Source organism: Lingula anatina, chromosome 3 (genome assembly GCF_051362555.1).
Source record: "Lingula anatina isolate TDL-2025a chromosome 3, LinAna3.0, whole genome shotgun sequence".
NCBI classification, from domain to species: domain Eukaryota; kingdom Metazoa; phylum Brachiopoda; class Lingulata; order Lingulida; family Lingulidae; genus Lingula; species Lingula anatina.
Window position 1 is genome coordinate 27,233,477 of NC_141769.1, and position 23,929 is coordinate 27,257,405.

The following is a 23,929-nucleotide window of genomic DNA, read 5'->3' on the forward strand; positions in this document are numbered from 1 at the left end:
TAAATACGGCTTTTGAGCTGCAACAGTCAATGTAATGAAAGGATTACAGATTATATAGAATGTCTTTGTACAATATGTTTTACATTGTCCTTATACAATATGCTATTGTGATTCATGACATACTAGTGATCTGCTGAAAAGAACAACGCCAATACAAATCTCGGAATATCCGACAGTCATTTCACGGGCCCATGTAGGTATCTTCAAATTCTACAACAATCTCTCTAAAGCCCCGGAGATCGATAATTATTCTTGGCATTTACACTGGGTGTAGATCACGTGATAAACCTTCGAGGTTTTCCTCCATGTGCTGGATTTTGTAGGGAAGCTTCAGTGACTTGTAAATATGCACGCTGTTTTCGTGATCTTTTAACGTTTTCTCTCATTATATCAGTGACGTTTCTCTGTACCTCCACAACATGTATCTCCATTTCATCTTCGGCCTTTTCAGCGGCGATGAATAATAACACGATCAACAACAAATACCAGGCAATATTAAATGCGTTTAAAAAAAAAAAAACATCTCGTTCAGAGTCCTTCCATTGCGTACAGACGCCATATGTAATGTAAATACGAACCAGTAAGTGTGAGATATCCTGAATGAGGACTTGATTTGGGTAGGAGCAGGCACTTTAGTCTAGCTAATTGGTGCAATAATTGCTCAGAAGGTGGAAAAAGAATGAAAATTGGCACAATCGTATTTGGACTATGCTGATCATTTTCAAGGGGAGTGCCCAAAATTTCAAAGCGTTGCTTAGTAACCGTTGCTAAGAAAGTGATTTACCTTAGTAACAAGCTAATTGCATCTTTCTTGTCCAGTTTAATGATTTAGAAAGGCTTTTAATAATGTCTCAAGCCATCAGAACTAACACTATACTATTTTAAGCCATTAAAAGCCCAAATAAGCCATTGCAACAGTTGCTAAGCAGTATATTACCCTAGCAACAATTATTTCAAAATAGTTATTTTCTGTACACATATTAAGAACATTTATAAATATATCTGTAGTATTTGACATATACTCCAGTTCCTTCCCATCTTTTTGTTCACATTCTACATATACTAACATATTTTTTATTATTAAGATAGGTACATAAATATTTATGTCTCCTCATTAATAGCATATCCACAAAAATTGTATTCATATTGTCATTTTCATCCACACAAGCCAACCTTCCCTTGTATGTTTGCACCAGCCCAAATACAAAAATCTCCAGAGATCTATCACTGACCACACCTAAATTATCTTTAATGGGGCAAACGATGCACGTCCAAACATTTTGTCTGTGAAGCCAATCCAAAAAAATATACAGAATTATTTCCCTAGCAGCATTGCAAAATTCACAAATTCATAAGATAAGCATAAGTATTGAATATTCTTTGATTTATTCTGAATTGGAGCGACTTCAGTTTCGTGTGATCTGTTTCTTAAATGTTAGTTCCTAATTATCAGTACTCAAGGTTTTTTTTTTAAATATTTGTATGCCATTTACCTACACATTTATCTGGTGATATTATATAGCTTTGGAGGATTTTTTATATGAAAAAAAAATATATCTGGATGGTTTGGTAACTTATTTAATCGAGTCAATTATTTCTTGGAATTCTATGTGTAATTTCCTTTCATTAGAAAAGATAGTCATTCAGATGGTTAGCTCTTTTGGATACTGAATGAGCCCAGAAAGTTAGTGTTATAATGTTGAAATTTTTGTTGAGTTCCTTTAGAGATAGGAAATTTCAAATGTCATTTATAATATCATTGATGTAAAAGAAGCCATTTTTACATCTTTTATTGAAAATAGTTTTTCAATTTTAGAATTTGACATAATGATTGTGATAGGATTTCATCTGGGGTTTAATTGCGATTTTCCTGAATTTCACTCAAAGAACCAATAATGTTTTGCCAAAAGGGATAACAAGTTGCTTCTAGTGTTTTGAATCCACCTTTTGTTACTCCCGATTCCTGACAGTTCACCAAGGAAAGCGCTTTCCACTTACTCTTGTTTTCTTCATAAAGAAGTCATTTAAACCATGGAGATTTTAGGCTCTTCGTACAAATTTTATTTGCGGTACCTTTTACAGTCCGCTTTTGTGATCGGACGTCATCCTTGCTCATTTTATTTTGTCCTTTTCCCATTCCTGATAAAGTTGAATATGATATGCATAGTTTTAAGTATGTAGGGAAGGGTGGGCTGGCAGGAGAGTTTATATAGGTACTAAGATGAGAAATACTAAAAGTTTAACCACTGTTGACTTTTCTATTATTGAAAGGATTCTCAGAGACCAGATTTCCAATATATTTCTCATTTTTTTTCAATATTTTCTAGAACGTTTTTTCACGTTGTATTTTATCAATTTCTATTCTCTATCAAGTAACTTAAATACACCTTCATGGTTCCATTTTAATTCTTTTTGTTAATCAATGGAGTTTCTGTTCACACAAAGGCCGATTAGATGCCATATCTTCCTTCAACCAAGGCTGCTCTACAACAATATAAAAGAAGAGTAGTCTTCCAAGATCAACATATCTGAATCAGCACTGCGGTGCCATGTTATCAGATACTATGTGCTCACTGTGGTTGGACTTTTGTGGAACAAAAGACCCTTGTGGACACATTTGCCAGAAGCTAATGTTCTGTCCAGAGTTGCTGAAGTGTGCATGTAGGAGCAGATGTAGAGAATGGCAATGTGCAAGGGCACTGTATATTGCACATACAAGGGTGATTTTAATGCCTAAACTATTGCTAAGTTTTATAAAGAGTCGTAAGGTGATAAAAACAAAGAAATGGCTGGTTACTAACTTTGAACATGCTGCCTTAGGTATCTGCAATGTTTTTGATCGGATGTGTGTAAACTTCACACAATTGTTTCAACTTACTAGATGAAAAGTATGCATATCTTGCTCAAAGGTGGAGTTCCTAGCCAGTTATATAGGTTTGCCTGTATTTAATAGACTAACACAACTTTAAATAGTTGTTGCTAGGGTAGGGCCTAATATGCTGCCTAGCAACTGTAGCTATTACTGTTATTTTGGGGTTTCATGGCCTAAAAAGAGTCCAGTAATAATTTTGATTGCCTGAAACCTTGTTATTAGCATTTGTAAATCTTTTAAACTGGACAAGAAAGGTCTAATTAGCTTGTTACTAAGGTAATTCACTTCCATAGCAACGTTTACTGAACAACGCTTTGAAATTTTGGGCACTCCCCTTGAAAATGTTCAGCATAGTCCAAAGAACATTTGTGCCAAGTTTCATGCTTTTTCCACAATCTGAGCAATTTGGCCAATATATAGCACCAGTCATCCAGACTACTGTACGTTCGGCTCCTCTCCGCTTTGAGCCTTTTTTTTTTTTTTTTTTTTTTTTTTTTTTTTTTTTTTTTTTTTTGCCAAACTCGTCTTTCGGAGGAGTCGGCGCAAACTTCAGTGTGCTCAACAAGGTAAATGCGACGATCGACACAACTAACGCATTGTTAGCAAATACGTCTCTTTGAAGTAATAATCCTTGGAAAGTTGCTATATCGTACAGTGGAAAGAATTCTGATCCGTCTTCGATTTCTGAGCCTTTCTTTACCTAAAATGTGCTTGTTACAATAATGTTACAACGACGCAGAAATCACAGGCCTTTAATAAACTGCGATTATTATAATCTATACCAGGACAATGAATGCACTCACGCGGGTTACATTCATTTAGTAGGTTATTAAGGTTTCTGAAGTTCATCCATCTCATTGGACAAATGTTTAATGAATTCGATGTTCAACGCACACTAGAGCAACAACAAACTGCATGTCCAATATCGAAATCCTTCCACACTCCAAAACTGAGGAATATCCGTGAAAGATACAACATTTTCGGCTCCACAAAATAGAATCCCATGCATATTCACTTAAACTGATAAACCTTATGTTATAAACGTCTTAACCTTGGCGTCTCTGCACCCCCCTCCCCCCATCCTTGACGCGTCTCATGGCCCTGCGACCACGTGACCAATGTGTGGAGTATATGAACCAGAGAGGGGAAAACGGGAGCCACAGTTGTCCAGAAGAAGTAGGAGTACCAGCTGGGACCAAAGATGGAATCAAGTAACAGACTACGTCTGGCCATCTGTGCCATATGGGTATGTGAAATTGTTTTTTTCTGTAATTTCTGGGGGAAGCTATGCACCAGTGTCTAATGCACAGCTACCGAAAAAATCGAAACATTGTTTTTGTCAACTCTGTTTTGAAAACGTTTGCACCAGAAATGCGTGAAAAAAACTCATCACAGAAATCTTTCAAAAAATTTTCAAAACGAGAAACTATTAATATATGTAGACTTAAACATTTATCAGTTAATTTTACGTCTATTTGTTTTGTAGATTGCGTTCGCAGCATGCCAAGAAGATGGAGGTAAGATAAACAGTTGTTCTTATTAACCCATTTACGGTGGTCAAAGTTATTCTTCCTCTTAGCAATGTTATCGACAGTAAACGTTAAGCAACAGTTCCAATTTCAACATTGAAAAATTGGACCCGTTACACTAACTTGTTCAAAAGGTTGCACTAGCTGATGCATCCCAAAAGTGACAAGTTCGCAAAATAACTTTGATCTCAACTTTAAGACCGAAAGTTTTATTTTCTTCAATCCACAATAATTGTTAAGCTACTAAATCTGTTATGGAGTGTCTATTGGTCTAAGGTATTAACCATATCTTTTTTTAGCAGACTTAAAGTTTTGATCTAAAAGTGTGGGCCAACTTCCGGTCCAAATGATTTTGCGATGCCGTTCAAAGTGTCACCGTTAATGAATATAAAAAGCATATAAAACGACTGTGCAATATCACACAATACAAACAAATGTTTAAAAACTGGATTGATATTTTAAACAAATTTAAGAAAATCGCCAAATGTCCAAACACAAGTATTTGCATGGCTCTCTACCCAACACTAACGGCTTACTGTATTTCGATCTGGTAAATTGAAAATTCACTAACAAATATATCTAAGTTTAAAACATACTGGAAAACGTGACCAAGCGTATTTCAAAGCCTTGGAAACCTGTCAGGAAAAGTCCTGGATCCGCCATGCCTGAGATACGTTTATGTAATACCATCTGGCAGACGCCCTAAGTCGGTTAAAACTTTGATCACGGTCTAAAAGGTGGGGTAACCCTTGGGTCACGGAACACCAGGCAGCTGTGACGACCTCCACAGTATTATCAGTGATACACATAATCCGTGTGGAAATGTATGTAATAGTACCCTACGCTCAGTAACCGTGGCATGTCCATGTGAAAGCATATTATGACATATAAACGTATAGTTAATGCTCTCTCACAGATAAGCCAAACAAATGATAGTAAAAGAATTGGTTGATGGATAAAACCAACGAAATATACTATATTCTCATTAATTCATATTATCAAAAGTTTTGAAGGAATAACATTACATTATTATTTTCAAAAAATAATAATAATAATAATTGTTGTTATCATGCTTATGGAAAATAAATAATTGCTTTCATTTCAGAATTTTATTATGGACCATATGACTTCAACCCTGAGGAAGGAGGTGTGTAAATACAAAGTTACTTGTATGTGTATTTGAAATACGATATTACTTTAAGATACAAAGAAATTAATACAAGAGAGAACAGTTATTTTGTCAAAGATACAAGCTTTGAAAAATCTACGGAAAGGTTTTACAATGGATAATATAATGCTGTGCGTATACTTTCATTGTTTTCCTTCGCAGATCTTTTCGAGGGTGATATGGTGCTAGAAAAATCTGTAAGTAAAATAAATAATATTTTTATATAATTCAACTTTATAGAACTTATTCAAGTCAAATTCTAGATCCAGCAACACAGACATACCGCATCTAACACCGTGTTATAAATGTTTGGCTCCGGTGAAACGTAACAGAGAGCCCCCCCTCCCCCCCCATGATAGAGAGTCCGATTCCCATTCATTTATACAGGTAAACCTCGCCCTAGATTTTGACCCACTTAGGTCAGGCTAACCCTAACCATTATAACGAAAGGGAGGGTGGACTTTCTGTTACACGTACCCTGTGTATCGTTACACCGGCCTCTTCCAGTAACCCTGAGCTTCAGAGGCTACTGAAAACTCACCCCTGGCCAGAGACAGAAATGAGTTCCCAGCAATCTTTGAATCTTAGGGTGCATTCAGCACGTGACTACCATACACATATGTATATGCATATGTATATGAATATGTATATATGTACACATAGCCATATAAAACTTTCTCATTTTAGTTGAAGAATGCTGTGATTGGCACCCACCGACTGTGGCCCAACGGAGTCGTACCCTACGAGATAGACCCGGCGGCAAAGTATGGTATGTACAGGGTGGTCCATTAAAAATGACCTATTCTAATTTCCATCTCAATTAAAATTTTTTATGGACCACCCTGTACCGGTATGTTTTACAATAGTAATAGATAAACCATCCGAAGGTTGCAGAACGCTAAGTCAAAATCTTTATAGCTAGACATTGTACAAAGCAACCCCTCTTTTTTAATTCAGACTTTAAAACCGATATACCCCCTTAAATAAAAGTACCCAATGTCGACATTTCCCTCTGAAATGCCAGGAAGACATGACGGTCGAAATGAATCATTATTCGTTAATTACATTCATAATTTGTTGGCCTCGTAAGAAGAAGAAAGTTTTATTCGCGAGGAAATTAGATTTGGGAAACCCCATGTTAATTTCCTTAAAATGGTTTCGCTGGAGTCTCATAACAAAGGCTTCTTGCGTTAATATACGGTCAACATTTAAGTGTGTGAGATTTGGCGAGACGAAATACTATTTTTGTTAGTCCTGTGACTGATATAAAACAATCAACTCATGACAAAAACTAGAAACGAGAACGCAGACCTCCGCCACGGCAGCAAAGTCTCCATCCAATGCCGTTTCACCCCTAAATTTTCGATATTTTTTATTATTGATTATTGATTGATTATTGATCTGGATCATCACCAAAAACTAATCATCTGTTCCTTGGCCCAATTCTGACAATTCCTGAAAATTTCATCAAAATCGGTCCATAACTTTTTGAGTTATGTTGATGACAGACAGACAGACAAACAGACAAACAGGGGTGAAAACAACCTCCTTGGCGGAGGTAACGATTTAACGGGCTCAGTTGTAAAATAAAACCTCTTTCATTAAGTACAATGTTATTACAGAGGCATCTGAACTGGCCAGGATCCAGAAAGCTATAGACGACTACAATAGATTCACGTGTATACGCTGGATTAAAAGAACAACTGAGAAATCTTACGTACAGTTTATCAGAGGATCTGGGTAAGAATCAAAACCCTAAACTACCCTTTGAATACTTATACAACTTGAAAACTTGTTTACTTTAAAGAAATGCATTGTGAATGCCAGTATTTGAATTATAATAAATTTAACCATCAAGCAAAATGTAAGACTTCACTGCCTTAATGAGGACAGGCACAAGGACACTTTTAGAACCTCTCTAAAATTTAATTTTATCCTTCTCCAGATGTTACTCCTCAGTGGGTCGTTCCTCATCCTCGCGATCTCAAAGGTTATCTCTTGGCCGTGGCTGCTTTAGCCATGGTACCATTGTCCACGAAATGATGCACGCTGTTGGCTTCCACCACGAACAGTCCAGGACCGATAGAGATGATTACGTGACAATCATGTATGCAAATATTAAATCAGGTATGTTCATTCGGCCAAGTTCGTGAGACTTCGTACGGGATCAGTCGAGCTGTTCCGTATGAAAGTTATGGTGAGAAATGGAATGTCCCTTGCCGTTTGAAGGCATAGTAGTGCATACTCTGAGTAGCAGTTATGCTGCTTGTATCATCATCGATCTACGTTTTAACTTTTCAGAAAAAGAATAATAACACTCATTTGGTCAATAATTTACAAACGTTAACGGAACATTAATTCTCTTTCTCGTAAACACAAATAACCGTTGATTTATCAACCAGCAAGCTAGTCCATAAATTGTCCTTTCCTCGTATCACCGTAAAGATTCATACCAATAAAAGTTCCGATATTTGTTATTCTCAAAGGCAAGGAAGGCAACTTCAGAAAGTACTCGTCCAGTCAAGTGCAGACCTTGGGTGCCCCGTATGACTACGGGTCTGTGATGCACTACAGCAAATACGGCTTTTCAAAGAACGGCCAGCCAACCATTGTTCCCAAAGACACCAAAGCAAGAATTGGACAGAGAAGCGGCCTCTCCACCGTAGACAAGTACAAGTTAAACAAGTTGTACAATTGTGCCGGTTTCACAGGTTCGAGTTTTGAGATTTATTTGGATATTGTCTTAATCCCCCCATTTTAAATGTATACTGAGGGGTATGATTCTCTCTTGGATAAAAAGGAGTTGTAAATCTACACATTATCATCAAATCTAAACATCCATATACGGCATTCTGAAATTAGGCATTGGCTATGAATTTTTTAGCTTTCACAAACTTTTGGTTGCTACCGGTATGGTTATGTTTTGTTTATGCTTTGTAGGAACTGTGCCGCCATGGACAAAACCAACAACTACTACTACGACTCCTCCAACACCACGTAAGTTTTAATCAGAAAGCGAAGTGCCTCAAGATTGGTCAGAATACAGTTTTCGGTATAAAACGATGATTAATTTTGTTAGAAATAATGTGCCTGCATCATAATTAAATTGTTGACTGTAAGACATAAATGAAATAGATAAAAGTTCATTGTGGATGCATTATGTACAAAAACAGAGCTAAATAACATTAAAACACCAAAGAAATTATTTGCGAATTCCAGTCGAGTACAAGTTCCAGCTTTAAGCTAATCCGACTTTTCAAAACTTCCCCAGTTCCTCCAAACAGAATCTTTAAGGGCCCATTTTCCTGTAACTTTGACAAGGACACATGTTCCTTCACGCAGGACGTCAACGACAACCAGGACTGGACCCGATTTACGGGAAAAGCTCCTAGCGCGGGTGTCACGGGACCAACTGCAGACCACACCAACGGGACAGGTAGGCCTATTTATTTATTTCTTTCTTGATTTATTTGTTTACAGGACAATTCGAAACTGCATTTGTCAGATCGAGTGTGGAAGCATGGTAAATTTTCATTATTTTTCTATTAAAGGTACAGTAGGCGACTTTGGCGCCATATACTGTACTTCATGCCAAATATAAAGAACAACTTTTCGATGTATTCAAAATAAATATCAAAACGTATACTTTATATTCCCTGAGTTGATTCTTTAATTTCATTCCGCCAAAATGAATACTTTCGACTCTGTGAGTCTTGTATTAAACATGACATATAATGTATAACCCATAGTGACACCAATATTAAAATCAAGCAAAAACTTGAAAGAGAAATGTCTCCCCAACCAAGGATACTCCTTTCAATGTACATGTACATGATTGGCACTACGCAGCCCAACGTACTACATTCATTTCGTTTTGTCCCTTATTTCCAATAGGTCACTACATGTATTACGAAGCGTCGGGACACGGCGTCGGCAACGTGGCCTCGCTTCGGTCCCCTGGGATAGAACTCTCCGGCACCGTATGTCTCGAGTTTTGGTACTATATGTACGGTCGCACCCTTGGCCAGCTTGATGTGTACACTGCTGTAAACGGCAAGGAGACGACCATCTTTGTTGCCAAGGGCAGCAAAGGGAATCGGTGGCTCCTCGCTCAGGAACAGCTCACTTTCACTGATGTTACTCAGGTATTTGGAATTTTGGTCATGTCTTTTGTTCATTTTATATAATATGTTTGAAATGTTATCGTTGGGAAAATGGGTTTTAACGCTTTTCGTTAAGGCGGTTTGATAAAATGTGTAAAATGACAAGCATATATGATGAAAACCTAATTGTTCAAAACTTAAAGGAATTAACTATCTTACATTGAACACCTTTAAGAGTCGGTGGTCTTAGTATTCTGGTATCACTCCAATTATTCAATCCAATAATTAAATAATTAAAAGGTTATCTTCACTAGTTATAAAGGTAGCTTTGTTGAGAATAGTTTATTTATCAAAATAAAAAAGGATGGTCCACATTCTTTCAGCTCGTCTTTAAAGCAACCAGAGGCAACGGAGACCTCAGCGACATTGCTATTGATGACATATCTGTACAGCCTGGAAAATGCATAACTCCAACTGGTAAACTACTTTCATAACTAGGACGATGTTTCTATTAGTTTATTGACTAAAGAAGTACGTGAGAGATGATTGAGTTGACTAATATCTTTATATACTGTCTATGTTGTCAGAGGCACAGTCCCAAATTTGAAAGATTTCAACTGAGCCGACCACTGTCAAGCTTAAAATTCAACCTCCAAGTATCTTTTTTTCTGGGGGGGGGGATATTACTGTTTTTTATCTATCGATATAGTAGATAAAACAGAGCAGTTTTCGTTTTTATAAGGAACCAGACAATTTTACACCATGTTGTTTCCTTTAAGATAGGCCCTATCATCTGTTTAATATACAATGAATTTGTATTTGAGTCCATAAAGATGAACCCCTTCATGCAATATTTATTAACTAAATTAACCACGAGAGAGAGAGAGAGGGGGGGGGGGGAGAGGCTAATATCCTTCATTCTGCTCTCAGTTGTGGCCATCAACGGCCCCTTCCACTGCGACTTCGAGAGAGGAGAAGACTGTGGTTTCATTCAGAGCAGCGAAGATGACTTTGATTGGACCAGACATACAGGGAACACCGCTTCAGCCAGAACCGGACCCAATGGCGATCACACTGACGGAAAAGGTAAGGCCTCGCAGGAAGTTAAATAAAAAGCCTGTTAATGGAAATAAATCTCCATCCCTCCCCGAAGCGTTATTGAATCCCATTGTATAATCACTTTGATCACGGTAGTTTATTTTAAATTTCAATGAAGAACGTGTGAAATAATACACTTTCACATATATATATATATATATACACTTCGAGCATCAGCGAGAGATATTCAAAGCATAATTCGAGAGAGGGTGATGTATTTGACATAATTAGCGAGAAAATCTTTTCGTATTTCACCTAAATACATCCCCAAATCAGAATAAAGCGTATGTATTGCAACGGTCACATAACATCCCTAGGAAAATGTACTTAATATTAAATGGAAGAAACTGTTGTTGCTCCAGGTTATTACATGTACACGGAGGTGTCTGGTAGTTTGAAAGCTGGAAACAGGGCATCCATGGCCACCCCTCCAATCAACCTCAGTGGCAAAGTGTGCATTAGCTTTTGGTACCACATGTACGGTAACACTGTGGGAGAACTCAATGTCTACACCAGCCGAAATAACAGCAGCAAGACGCGTGTCTTTGCCTTTTCAAAGAACCAAGGGAACGTTTGGAAGTATGCTCAAACTGCTTATCAATTCGCCGCCCCAACTCAGGTATGGAGTGTGAACTACTTGTATATTTGCATATTTGACCAAAAAGAAAAAATAATAATAGAATAAAATAAATTAACCAGCCCCTGTCTTAAAAGGCAAAGCATATGCAGGACCCTTCAAAATTTCTTTATTTTTTCTTTTTTTTTTGGGGGGGGGGGTCGTAATGTTCATCCTTTTTGAATTGAATTAATAGGTTTTCATCTGAAAAACAGACATAAATTAATTGTATGTATCTGTCTGTTTAGAAATTATCTGTTGTGTAACTTAAAAATTATTATATAAATACCATTGTACACATTTTCAGGTAATATTCGAGGGAGTCCGAGGTGCTAACTACGACGGAGATATCGCAATTGATGATATACACGTGGTTCCTGGAGACTGCCCTGGTAAATATGATTTGGCTTGATACGTAAGCTCACAGCGTCATTTTTCGGATAATTAACTACTCATCAACCTATGGTTTGCATTTAGGCTATATTGTGTTTTAAAGTTTTAAAAGTGAATTTAAAGTTCTTTACCAATAAGGACTGGGAGGATATACAAAGCAGTAGGCCTTTTGTAACTAGATGACTAGATTTTTTGGTAACTGAAGAGCTTGCTCTCCAGCAAAAAGTCTCCAGAAGTCAACAACTGGTCATCTTGCAGCCAAATGCCGATTATACAGTACAATAGGTCGAGATGAAGGCAAAAAAGAAGTGCCGAGAGCCGGGATTGAACCAGCGACCTTCAGATTTCTTATATATACTTTCCCTTCAGTCTGACGCTCTCCCAACTGAGCTATCTCGGCCTATGTACACAATTGTTTTTCTTTTTCTTGTCAGCTCCTCCCTCTACGTCTGCCCCAGCAACGACCAGACCCACTACCAGACCCACTACCAGACCCACCTCGGCTACAGGTAGTATCAATTTTGGAAAGCTCTGTACTTGGTACTTGTTAGTTGTGAATGCTGATTGGTAATCAGGAGACCTTTATTTGTAACAACATGTTTGTTTTTTTTACTTCCAAATATTTCACAGTTCAAGATCATTGTTTTTGTTGACTTTACCTGTAAGGATTAATTTACGTTAACCTTTAAGAATCTCACCATATCCTATCACTTATGATAAACATTTTATCGATCCCCAAATTTTCAGTAAAACCTGCAGTGGTAAGTGGTAAGTTTGTCTGCAATTTCGACAAGGACAATTGTGGATTCATTCAGAAAAAAACGGATAACTTTGACTGGACAAGATTGAGGGGGAACACGACGTCCGCCAACACTGGACCTACGGGTGACCACACTACTGGTACTTCTGCAGGTAAGAATGGTGCCTCGCGCCTTTTTTTTACTTGTCCTAGCTAATACATTTCAATATTTTGCCATTGGGACTGTTGTACATAGTAAATTAAAATTGGTGGTTATTATCTCTCGCTAATCTACGTATCACTTTGTTTCCGTAAGTCCTGTTTTTGAAGACGTTGAATTGAAATTATCTACACCCGCTTAAGCTAAAGTTAGAACGATTGCAAAAAACACTTCATTGTAACGGTTTGTCGGCGCTATCACCAAAGTTACATTTCCTCAGCTTTTCCATCGCATTTTTCAAACTAATTGTTCTAGTATTTTTACTCTGTAAATTTCTTCTTTCGACTCAATAATTTTTGAGTTTTGAGTTTTGAGACTTAGTTTAAATGTTTAAAGATTGCATAACTAATCAATCACAAAACTTGCTTTGATTTAGTCCAAACACCAATTTTAACTGAATTAAACCACATGCTCTTCCATTGATTTAAACAGCTTGATTTCTAAAAAATCCAGAAAAGGCCACCTATTAGATGTAATGTACTTTGCAATTGTTCCATTTACATCGTTTGTCATGATCACTGTAGGATACTACATGTACATTGAGACGTCTAGTCCAAGGAAAGTGAACGACACCGCTATCATGATGAGCCCAGTACTAAATATACAAGGACGGGTCTGTATCAAATACTGGCTCCACATGTATGGGTCCAGTGTAGGAAGGCTGACGGTTTCTACGTTGGATAGCAATAACCAACAAAGACGTATGTATTCGGCATCTGGGAACCGGGGCAATAGATGGATTATGGTTTATCACAATTGGGGCTTTGCGCTCCCAACACAGGTAAACTAATTGTTTTATCATCGCACGGTAATTATCAGTATTTACGCTACATGTATGCGATTAATTTGGTTACGTGAAGTACTTACTTAATGAAAGGTTGCTTGCAATGACGCTATTTTTTCAAACTGTCGATATTGGCATATTCACATTACATATCTGATGCCCTTATTAAACGAAGTTGGTCCTGAACCGATTTATATTGGTTTTTGGTATAGATAATGCAATGGTACGTTGAATGCAAACGTCGTGGTGGCAGCGACGGGATTTCTAGTTATGCCCAAGAAATTCTTTTTGAAGTAAATTAATTCGCATTCCTTCATGTAGGACTCGTCAATATATACACTTGCGTTTGTTCTTTTTTTCTTTTCAGATTGTATTTGAAGGCGTTCGTGGTCTTTCTCACACTGGTGATATTGCAATAGATGATGTCAGTGTAATACCAGGGATATGCCAGACGGGTGAGCACATAGCCTATACAACCAAATTACAATCTTTTTTCTAAAGTCAGCATTAAGGCGCTGAAATTATTAATCAGATTTATATCTAGACATCTTAAAAACATACATCAAAAATAACAAGTGCTGCGCGTACAGGAATTCAAAATTTGGTCTTATCTCTAGACTTGTGTGTAGACTTTTTTATGTTATTCCTTTGCTCATCTTCGCTGTTTTGGACTTTGTTTAATATTCGCAGCTGCTACGACTACACGACCGGCCGTCACGACCCAAAAACCAGTCAGCACCGGTGAGTTTAAAGGATAAGATACCTTTTATATTCAAAGAAATTTTGCGTCTTTGCGTTGTGACACACCGATAGATTCATTGCGATCAAAACTACTCGGTGCAGATGTCTGTTACAGTTCTGACATCTTATTCTGCCCAAATTTATGGCGTCATGGTATAAAGGGACGACAAAACTCAGAATAATTCGGTTGCAATTGATCACTGCGAATACATCCCTCAAAAATAATGTTTCAATTACAAATATCCGACGAATGGCAAACATTTGGCTCTAATGACGTCTCCTTATTCTGGCGACGATAAGATAAAATAAAGTTATTATTTCAAATGCAGTTCTTTCGTGGTATAGCAGCGATATTTCACACTGTCGCTATTTTGACTCCTTCTTCAGTACGGCCCACCATTCTTACGGCACCTTTCACGTGTAACTTTGACAGAAATGTCTGCGGCTTCACACAGAGTTCCTCTGACCAGTTTGACTGGACAAGACACCGAGGAAACACTTCATCCCAAAATACAGGACCTTCTAAAGACCACACCACCGGATCTGGTAAAGAACAAGCATAATAATTTGAATAAATTGGTGTTCCATAAGTTGTGCTGTCGAAAAAAATCTAATTAGAAGTTTAATTTGCGTTTTTCAAAACCTTAATGTTTATCTCTTCCAAAATACCGAAAAGGCTAACTGCTCTTTGTACCAGGTGTCGGTAGGCCCCCTATATGTGTGCATTAAATTTCTACAATACCAAAAGCGTTCTTAAAAGAGGTTTCCAAATATCCATTTGTTTTTCGTTATATAATAAATAATATATTTATCCAGATTCTGAGATCCATAAAAATATGCTCTGTAGACTTTACAAATAAAATACAAAGCTAAAAAGATTTTTTTGAATTTTAAAGTTACGCTATTAAAAGTAAAGAGAAAAAAACAGTTTTTAACTATAATATATTATATATAATACATCGACATAAAATGGATGTTGTCCATGAGCAGATATTCTGATCTAATTGGTACAGTTCCAAGAAATCTTCATTTCTTTTTCTTTTTCAAGGGTATTACATGTACATTGAAGCTTCCTCTCCACGACGCCCCAATAACACAGCGATCATTCACTCGCCAACAATTAATATCAAAGGCAAATCCTGTATTAGCTACTGGTTCCACATGTACGGGGGAACCATGGGGAGATTGACAGTCTCAGTGTTGATAGGTAGCAAGCGAAATGTTCTCTTTACAACAACTGGGAACAAGGGAAATACGTGGATCCAAAAAAGACACACGTGGGCTTTTGATGTGCCGGCTAAGGTATGGATTATAATTAATGTGCTTGAGTTTTAGTAATCTTTTGCTTTTATATAATCTTAAAATGTTATATATTTATCAGTCTTATATTACTATTATGGTTTAATGAGGCAGTTCGTTAATAATAACGTTCTTATGCCCAAGATGTATTACAGGATTTAAAATTACTAGATTTCAGGGTTATGTTCAGACAATCTCAAACTATAAATAAATAGATAAATGAACCGTTATAATCAATATGGTAATAAATGTTACAACTTTTTTTTTATTTAGATCGAGTTTCAAGCTATCCGTGGTCTTAACTATGCTTCTGACATCGCAATTGATGACGTCAGCGTCACCAGTGGACCCTGCCCGGTAGTAGGTAGGTAAATTACCATAATTTTCATTTGGAATTTTCATTCAAGATATATATAATTCCTAAAACTAAACGTTTTCACCAAACTTTGGCATGGCATTTGATTAATAATAAAAAGTTTCTGAAATGTAATTTCCCCATGATATCACCACTATAATACTTTCACCCGTACCTCGTCTCTCTGCGTTTTTTTTTCTTAAATAACTGAATCGTTTGTTTTACATTGCGTGGTACTTTTCTGTACATTAACTCCTAACTTAAGAAACGATATAGATTATTCACGCCTTCATTTTCTCTTTCTGAAACAGCGGTGACAACTGCCGCTCCTGTGACAACCAGAAAGACAGTGAGACCTCCCCAAACAACGAAAGGTAGGCTGAAAGCCTCCATTGCACAAAACGGCACTTACATTTCACACGCCTGTGCTTCGACTTTGTAGGTTGAGAAAATTCACTATTAGTTCATGTATCGTGCACTAACTTGAATGTTAACTGCTATTAAATGCTTTTGATACTAATATTGTGTGGGTCTCAAAGGTTCGTTAGTCCGAAAAATCGTTACATTTTATCAGTTTTTTTTAAATAAAAAGGTTCGTTGGTCCGGAAATTTTATAGTGAACATTCGAACCAATGAAACTTCGGACTGTTGAACCTTCGGACTGCTGTCGTGCTTCCCTAATATTAGCGCTCAGCTCTGCTTTGAATCACAAATATTCCGTATTCTTTCTCGCCGTTTCAGCTCCCGTTAGCCCAGTGGTACTAAGCGGCGCTTTCAACTGTAATTTCGACAAAGACACCTGTGGCTTCACCCAGGATAAGAGTGATACCTTCGACTGGACAAGAAAATACAGGACCACCAGTTCTGCAAACACTGGCCCAATGACTGACCATACGACTAAAGCAAACGGTGAGTTTGTCCGGTGTGACAGGAGTGGTACATGTAGTCCGCTAGGAACCGTAGTCCGTTCCCCATTACTTTATACAGGTGACATTCGTCTCGTATACTAACCCAAATATACTTTCTTTACGCCAGTTTATGAACTGTTCTTATAATTGTAGGCAATTCGTTCTTTCAGGTCACTACATGTACATTGAAACATCCAGCCCAAGACGACCTAATGATACTGCCAGACTGATCAGCCCTGTTTTGACCATGCAAGGCCAAGTGTGCATCAATTACTGGTATCACATGTATGGCTCCACGGTCGGTGCCTTTAATGTTTTCGTCCTGTCAGGCGGCAAAAAGACCGCTCTTCTCAACCTGAGAGGAAATATGGGTAATCAATGGCGACAGGGACAAAGTAACTGGGTCTTTACTGCTCCAACACAGGTATGGGAGTTTCTGCTTTGACAGTTTTCCTAATTTACTCATAAAACTTAACCGTCTTTTCCTTTTTAACTTATGCTTCAACGTACCTAAGCTAAAGTACACACACTGGACAAAAGAAGTGTCACCCCCTAACTCAGAGTAATGATAGTAGGCAGATCTTGGGTACTTATAATGCCTGGTCTACTTATAATGTGACTAATGAGTATAAAACCGCTATACCATGGAATTGTATTGTTGGTCTTGTACATGTACAGCAAATGTTATTCCTGTCTTCCTCCAGTATGGCAAGATACAGGTAATTATCTAACGGTTATAGGTGCAAGTTATTAACCTGAAGAGGCGGAATATAAGCAATGTCAGAATATCGATACAATTGAATTGTTCAGTCAGAACCGTGCAGAGGGTCTGGTCTCGGTATAGAAACACTGGATCAAGAGACAAATTGCCTCTGATGGGTCGTCCAAGAAAAAATACTGGCCGTGAAGACCGACGACTGATTTGATGTCCAAATTGTCAAAGTTCGACACTGCTTGTCAGTTGACAACACAGTGGAACAATTCCACACATAAGAATGTGTCTGTGAAAATTGCTAGGCGTCGGTTACATGCTCAGAGAGTGTACAGCAGGGTAGCAAGACTGAAACCTCTTATATCGTTACAAAACAGGCAACGTAGAGTAAACTAGGGTCAACAGGATCTGGAACTGGACAGTTCATGACAATTGGTCCTATATATTTTTTTCTGATGAGTGTCGCTTTGGTCTGACCTCTGATGACAGACGGGTACTATGCTGGCAAACTGTTGGTAAAGCATTTGAACCACATGCACTGAATTTTCGAACCCGGAGCAGCATATTCATTATGGTGTGGGGCTGCATCAGCATCCATGGCTTGGGCGAATTGATAGTGGTTAATGGAAACATGAATCACTAGAAATATATCGATGTTTTGGAGTCAGGCTTGCTACCATCTATTACTAACATGTTTGGTGAAAGGAATTATCCATCTGTTCACCAGGATGACAATGCTCCTTGTCACAGGCCCAGAGCAGTTGATGATTGGTTTGACCAACAGGACATTCGCAGGGTGATGTGGCCTGCCCAGAGTCCAGATACAAACATAATAGAAAATGTGTGGAATGATACGTCAAAACTTTTTACAAATGCCCGTCTAACCAGCAGAGAAACTCTGTTATATTCAGTGTTTCATGCTTGGGCCAGCATAAGCCCTGAACGCATCAGACAATTAAATGAATCCTTGCTTCGTAGACTGGCACCTATTATTAGGTCACGTGGCTATGCCACTAAGTACTAATTTTTGACTTGAACATACATATTTTGGTAGAATGTATATTTTGTTCTCATTTTGTGATTTTTTTGTGAAATTTGATGTTAATAAAATGATACCAGGAGCATATCATTCCACAGTCATTTATCTCCCCCATAGTATTGGCTCAGTAGGGGTGACACTTCTTTTGTCCAGTGTGTGTAGATGTGCCATGCCATGTTATGTTATGTTATGTTGCTACCTCACGTCATATTACGTTACGTCACATTATGTTAAGTTGTTACGTCACATTATGTTATGTTATGTTATGTTATGTTATGTTCCAGTTGGTGTTTGAAGCCATCCGTGGAAGCAGTTACACTGGTGACATTGCCATTGATGACATCTCTGTGAACCCTGGGCCTTGTCCTTCCGTTGGTGAGAAATCTTGCTTTACCTCTGCCTTATTTTGAAGCGAATTAAATGAAGTTGAGACGAATGAAAACACAGAATATTGAGTATTTGTTTTAACCTTCATGCAATGAAAGGTCGCATGATAAAAGCTTTCAATGTAATTTCAAGTTATTAGACACACACGTACTTGCGTGTATAATCTAATCTACAATTTCAGCACCAACAACTACCATGAAACCAAAAGCAATAGGTAGGTAAACCTTTATAATATTAAAGGTCAAAGTATATTGTTTTCATTGCAAAACGTATTCTACTGCCCTAGATTTTACTTAAATAAGTTTTTACCCCTGCACGTGGTACGTCTAAGATTTAATAAGAAAAATAGGGAAACGATTGAATAAAAGCGCACTGGGGAAAAAACTATGATAATAAAATAAAATAAAGTAATAACATATTTTTATCCCAATAGTTCTTAACTGCGCTTTCTCTAAGGACCTCTGTGGATTTGTACAAAGTACGACGGACAACTTGGACTGGTTGAGAAACTCCGGATCAACGCCCTCCTCTGGGACTGGACCTACTGCAGACCATACAACGGGAACAGGTCTGCCGGGAGCTTTTCTGACCTTTGACCTTCTTTCGTCTACGATTTCCTGTAGTTATATTTTTGCAAAAATACTTTTATACCCGCAAACGAAAACGCCTACTTACTACTACAAAGAAATCTCTGCTAATATAAAATGCCGTTGGCGTTTGTTCTTAATTGGCTACCGTGTAATCATTATTTTTAGAGGTTAGTTTAAGGTTTTTTATTTATTATCTTTATTTATTTATTATTATTATTTTTTTTTTTTGGCTTCAGGTAATTATTTGTTCATTGAGACGTCGGGAAAAGCAACAAACGACAGCGCTTTGATCACATCACCCAACCTGAACGTCACCGGAACCATTTGTGTCAGTTTTTGGTACCACATGTACGGGGCTGAAATGGGCTCCCTGAAGGTATACCGCGACACGGGTGTCGTGCGTTCTCCAATCATGGTACTCAGTGGGAACAAGGGAAATAAGTGGCTTCAGGCAGCAGTCACTTTGACCAATGTACAACCTACCTACAAAGTAAGTTCTATAATTTTAATTCTATAATTTTGATTAATTTAAAAATTGTTTAATTTGCTGGCTGCAAAACGTGTAGGGGACGATTGGCTAATTGCATAACAAAATAAAAATTATCGTATGGCTTTAATACGAGTTTGCGGTATTTAAGACATCTGAGACATCTGTGTAAAAATCGAAATTTGTGTAAATAAATTACAGTTGTCGGAACTTCAAGAAGTTTGAGCAGGCAATTGAAAAAAGTCTGAAAAACGCGTTTAAGCAAGGAAAACGCGCACTTGCATTTTATCTTATTGATAATTACTGTCTTCATTTCTCTAAAAGGTAGCCTTCCAAGCTATAAGAGGAAGGAACTACAGGAGCGACGTGGCCATTGATGACATATCAATTACTAAGGGCACTTGCAGCGGAGGCAGCGCGCTAATAGGCTAAAAACACAACGAAACTTGTCAATAATAGCGCATGATATCTTATGGCACTTTGAATTTGGGTTAAAATGAATATAAGTTATCAAATTTATTATAACGTATGAAAATAAAGAGCTTAATAATCACAATGAGCTGTTGGCCATTTTAGAGGTATGACATCACTTTGTCAGAATTTTCCCATGGTCTTTATTCAAATATCGTTTATGTCTTTGATGGACGAAAATAGTAACGCGTTTTAAAGGATTTATAGAACAAAAATGTCGAATCGTATTCAGATCCTGGCATAGAAAGTGTTACCTGTAAAAGAGCCTTTGCCTTCAAGGAGTTCGGTAAATAAAAAATTGGGCGAAGATTAATGGCAAGAAATGATTTTGTATGTTAAGAAAACAATTAGAAATGTTTTTTTATTTCTATACTAATTTTATGACACATTCATATGAAAATAAATATGATTATAATATGGCACACAGCCAATGATTTAAATACGGCTTTTGAGCTGCAACAGTCAATGTAATAAAAGGATTACAGATTATAGAATGTCTTTGTACAATATGTTTTACATTATGTCTTTATACAATGTGCTATTGTGATTCATGACATACTAATGATTGGGTGAAAAGAAAAACGCCAACGCAAATCTCGGAATATCCCACAGTCATTTCTCGGGCCCATGTAGGTATCTTCATATTCTATATCAATCTCTCCAAAGCCCCAGAGATCGATATTTATTTATTCGTGGCATTTACACTGGGTGCAGATCACGTGATAAGATGAATCTTGCATCATGACTCGACTCGTCTTTCTCATTTGTGGCCTCGGGCGATATTTTTGGTCGCGGTGAAACGCCTTTCTTCTTTTTTCGTCGGTGTTCTTTTCTTTTAGCCTCTGCGCTTTCATCCAGTACCGTACCCTCGTCTTTTCTTTTTCGGTGATCGGACTTTTCAGACTTCTTTCTCCTGCTTTTGCGCACCTTTTCCTGTCCGTCTTTAACTGTTTCATCTAACAGCAGAGAGTGAAGGTTACCGTTCTTTGACCTTCGAGGTTTTTCTCCATGCACTGGATTTTGTAGGGAAGCTTCAGTATCTTGTAAATATGCACGCTGTTTTCGTGATCTTTTTACGTTTTCTCTCATAACATCAGTGACGTTTTTCTGTACCTCCACGACGTGTATCTCCATTTCATCTTCGGCCTTTTCAGCGGCGATGAATAACAACACAATCAGCAACAAATACCAGGCAATATAAAACGCGTTTTTGAAAGAAAAAACCAGCTCGTTCAGAGTTCTTCCATTGCGTAAAGACGCCATAATGTAAATACGAACCAGTAAGTATGGGATATCCTGAATAAGGACTTGATTTAGGTAGTAGCAGGCACTGTACGTTCGACTTCTCTCTGCTTTGAGCTTGTTTTTGCCAAACTCGTCTTTTGGAGGAGTAGGCACAAACTTCAGTGTGCTCAACAAGGTAAATGCGACGATCGACACAACTAACGCATCGTTAGCAAATACGTCTCTTTGAAGTAGTAATCCTTGGAAAGTTGCTATATCGTACAGTGGAAAGAATTCTGATCCGCATTGTTTGATAATGGGATACACGTCTTCGATTTCTGAGCCTTTCTTTACCTAAAATATAATATGGTAAAAATTTTGTAAATTTTTTTTCAACAAAGAAATTCTAATAACCGCTTATTTTGTGTCTAGAGACACATTTCTAGGTTGATCAAAAAGAAAAAATGTTGCACTGCTAAATAACACAAACTTTGTACTTGTATTTAATATAACTCAAAACAAAACTATATTGTTATTTTCATTTTGAATCCGTCGACAATAGAACAACTAGAGCGAAGAAAAAATCTGGTGACTTGTATCCTCACCTCTTGAAATTTGGCAAACCATTCGTTGATAATCAGACATATCAATGTTACTTGGAGGATGAACATGCTCCATTCGTCAAAACTGTCGAACTTGGCCGCTTGGAGTGAAGATGTCGATTCTCCAAGTACAGTCGAGCAATTATCAGTAGAATTACTAGTAGATATCTCAGGCTGCGTCTTTACTACTGAACAAGGGATTTTTGGCGCATAAACCTGGGGAAGAAAAGAAGGGGAGTTTAAACTTTAAATTTAAATCTTCGAAAGATTAATGATTAACAATTATTTAATAGAAACTAATGACATTATTTTATTAATTAATTTATTCTCAACGTGGCAAAGAATTTGATGGGAATACGTATCGGCATAATATGATGTTGAAAACATTAAGTTCATGTCAAATACTTTTCGATTGTTTTTTCAATATCAATAACTGTATGTAAGACGTATAAAAGAAATATCATTGTTCAGACCAATATTTACCTTGTAAGTAACCCCGAACAAAACCATGACCGGAAGTAAGCAAAATATAACGTACACAGCTATGGAAGGGCGCCTGAAGACATTGAAAAATAAAATGCAATAGATTATACGAAACTTTTAACTACTGTTTTAACTACACATGTGCTCGTCTAAATGCTTGCTTACATTCGTACTTAATAAATCTACAAAAGCATTATTTGCTGATAGTTCATGCCTGATAGTGAAGGGACGCATAGAATTATCAAGAAATCACACGAATAGACGCAAAAATAGGTAAAATGGTTAAGTCTAGCGAAACAGATGGACGCAAACAATAGTTAGATGAGCGTCTTTGAATATAATATAATATAATATAATATAATATAATATAATATAATCTTACCACCATTCTCTTGCATGCGGCCAGGACACCTTAATGGCGAAGTAAACAATTAGGGCCACAGTAACCAGGCCGACGAAGATTGCTATCATGATATTCCAAAAAAAACCTGCCGTGACGTCCAGACCGTGGAGAAAATGGTCTCGTTCGTGCGATACATTCTGAGGGATCGTTTCCTCCTTGAATTTGTCTACCACGTGCCATATTGCTAGGAAATACGGCAAGGCGTAACATAGCAACTGCAGAAATCCGAGGCCAATGTATAAAGCTACTTTATGAGTTGTGACTTTGGGACAACAGGACTTGGAATCTACAACGTCGTCTGCCGCGGACATCTTCGATCTACTTGTAAAAATATCTCCCTGTCTTTGTGTCAATATTGAAAGTTTTATGGTTTATGGTTTCTTATCACAGTAAAGTGGCTTTATAAGTGGTGACCTTGTTCTAGCCCCGTCTCTTTGCTTCAGTGTTTCATCTTACATGTAGGTGCTACTGATCGGTCCGAAATGCACCGTAAACACGACTCATTATGTCAAACAAGCGCAGTTTTCAGCAAATCAAATGCACAGGAAACCACGGCAAATGGTCAACTATATCACACCAAACTCTGCAGTGACTCTGTGTCACTCAGGCAGTTTACACTATCGATTCCCGTTGCTGGCCAGTTGTAACTCTCCATACTTGGAAACGCTTGCGACTTGTATACAAATCTGTTACACTATTATTGAAC

The 23,929-nt window shown here is 37.5% G+C and overlaps 2 protein-coding genes and 1 non-coding gene across 3 annotated transcripts; 1 reads left to right on the top strand and 2 right to left on the bottom strand.

Moving 5' to 3' along the window:
- Positions 1-3,986: 3,986 nt before the first annotated feature.
- On the top strand, positions 3,987-20,596 carry LOC106167893 (MAM and LDL-receptor class A domain-containing protein 1-like). Its single transcript, XM_087009255.1, has 31 exons — positions 3,987-4,118; positions 4,359-4,389; positions 5,507-5,548; positions 5,732-5,766; positions 6,257-6,338; positions 7,192-7,309; positions 7,515-7,696; positions 8,056-8,280; positions 8,510-8,566; positions 8,841-9,005; positions 9,464-9,714; positions 10,056-10,149; positions 10,603-10,758; positions 11,133-11,389; positions 11,694-11,778; positions 12,214-12,288; positions 12,527-12,691; positions 13,263-13,519; positions 13,890-13,977; positions 14,213-14,263; positions 14,651-14,809; positions 15,312-15,565; positions 15,836-15,926; positions 16,229-16,291; positions 16,659-16,826; positions 16,996-17,249; positions 18,861-18,951; positions 19,145-19,177; positions 19,397-19,531; positions 19,790-20,043; positions 20,365-20,596. The coding sequence occupies exons 1-31, from the start codon at positions 4,074-4,076 to the stop codon at positions 20,470-20,472; spliced, it is 4,071 nt and encodes a 1,356-aa protein (XP_086865381.1). The 5' UTR covers positions 3,987-4,073; the 3' UTR covers positions 20,473-20,596.
- Positions 12,089-12,179, bottom strand: Trnaf-gaa (transfer RNA phenylalanine (anticodon GAA)). Its single transcript is given in 2 exon segments — positions 12,089-12,124; positions 12,143-12,179. It is a non-coding gene; the product is annotated as a tRNA-Phe (tRNA).
- Positions 20,597-20,872: 276 nt separating the features above from the next.
- LOC106167894 (uncharacterized) lies at positions 20,873-23,929 on the bottom strand. The gene is made up of 4 exons (XM_013546789.3): positions 23,203-23,929; positions 22,821-22,893; positions 22,341-22,553; positions 20,873-22,089 (listed from the first exon to the last, which is right to left on the bottom strand). The coding sequence occupies exons 1-4, from the start codon at positions 23,532-23,534 to the stop codon at positions 21,211-21,213; spliced, it is 1,497 nt and encodes a 498-aa protein (XP_013402243.2). The 5' UTR covers positions 23,535-23,929; the 3' UTR covers positions 20,873-21,210.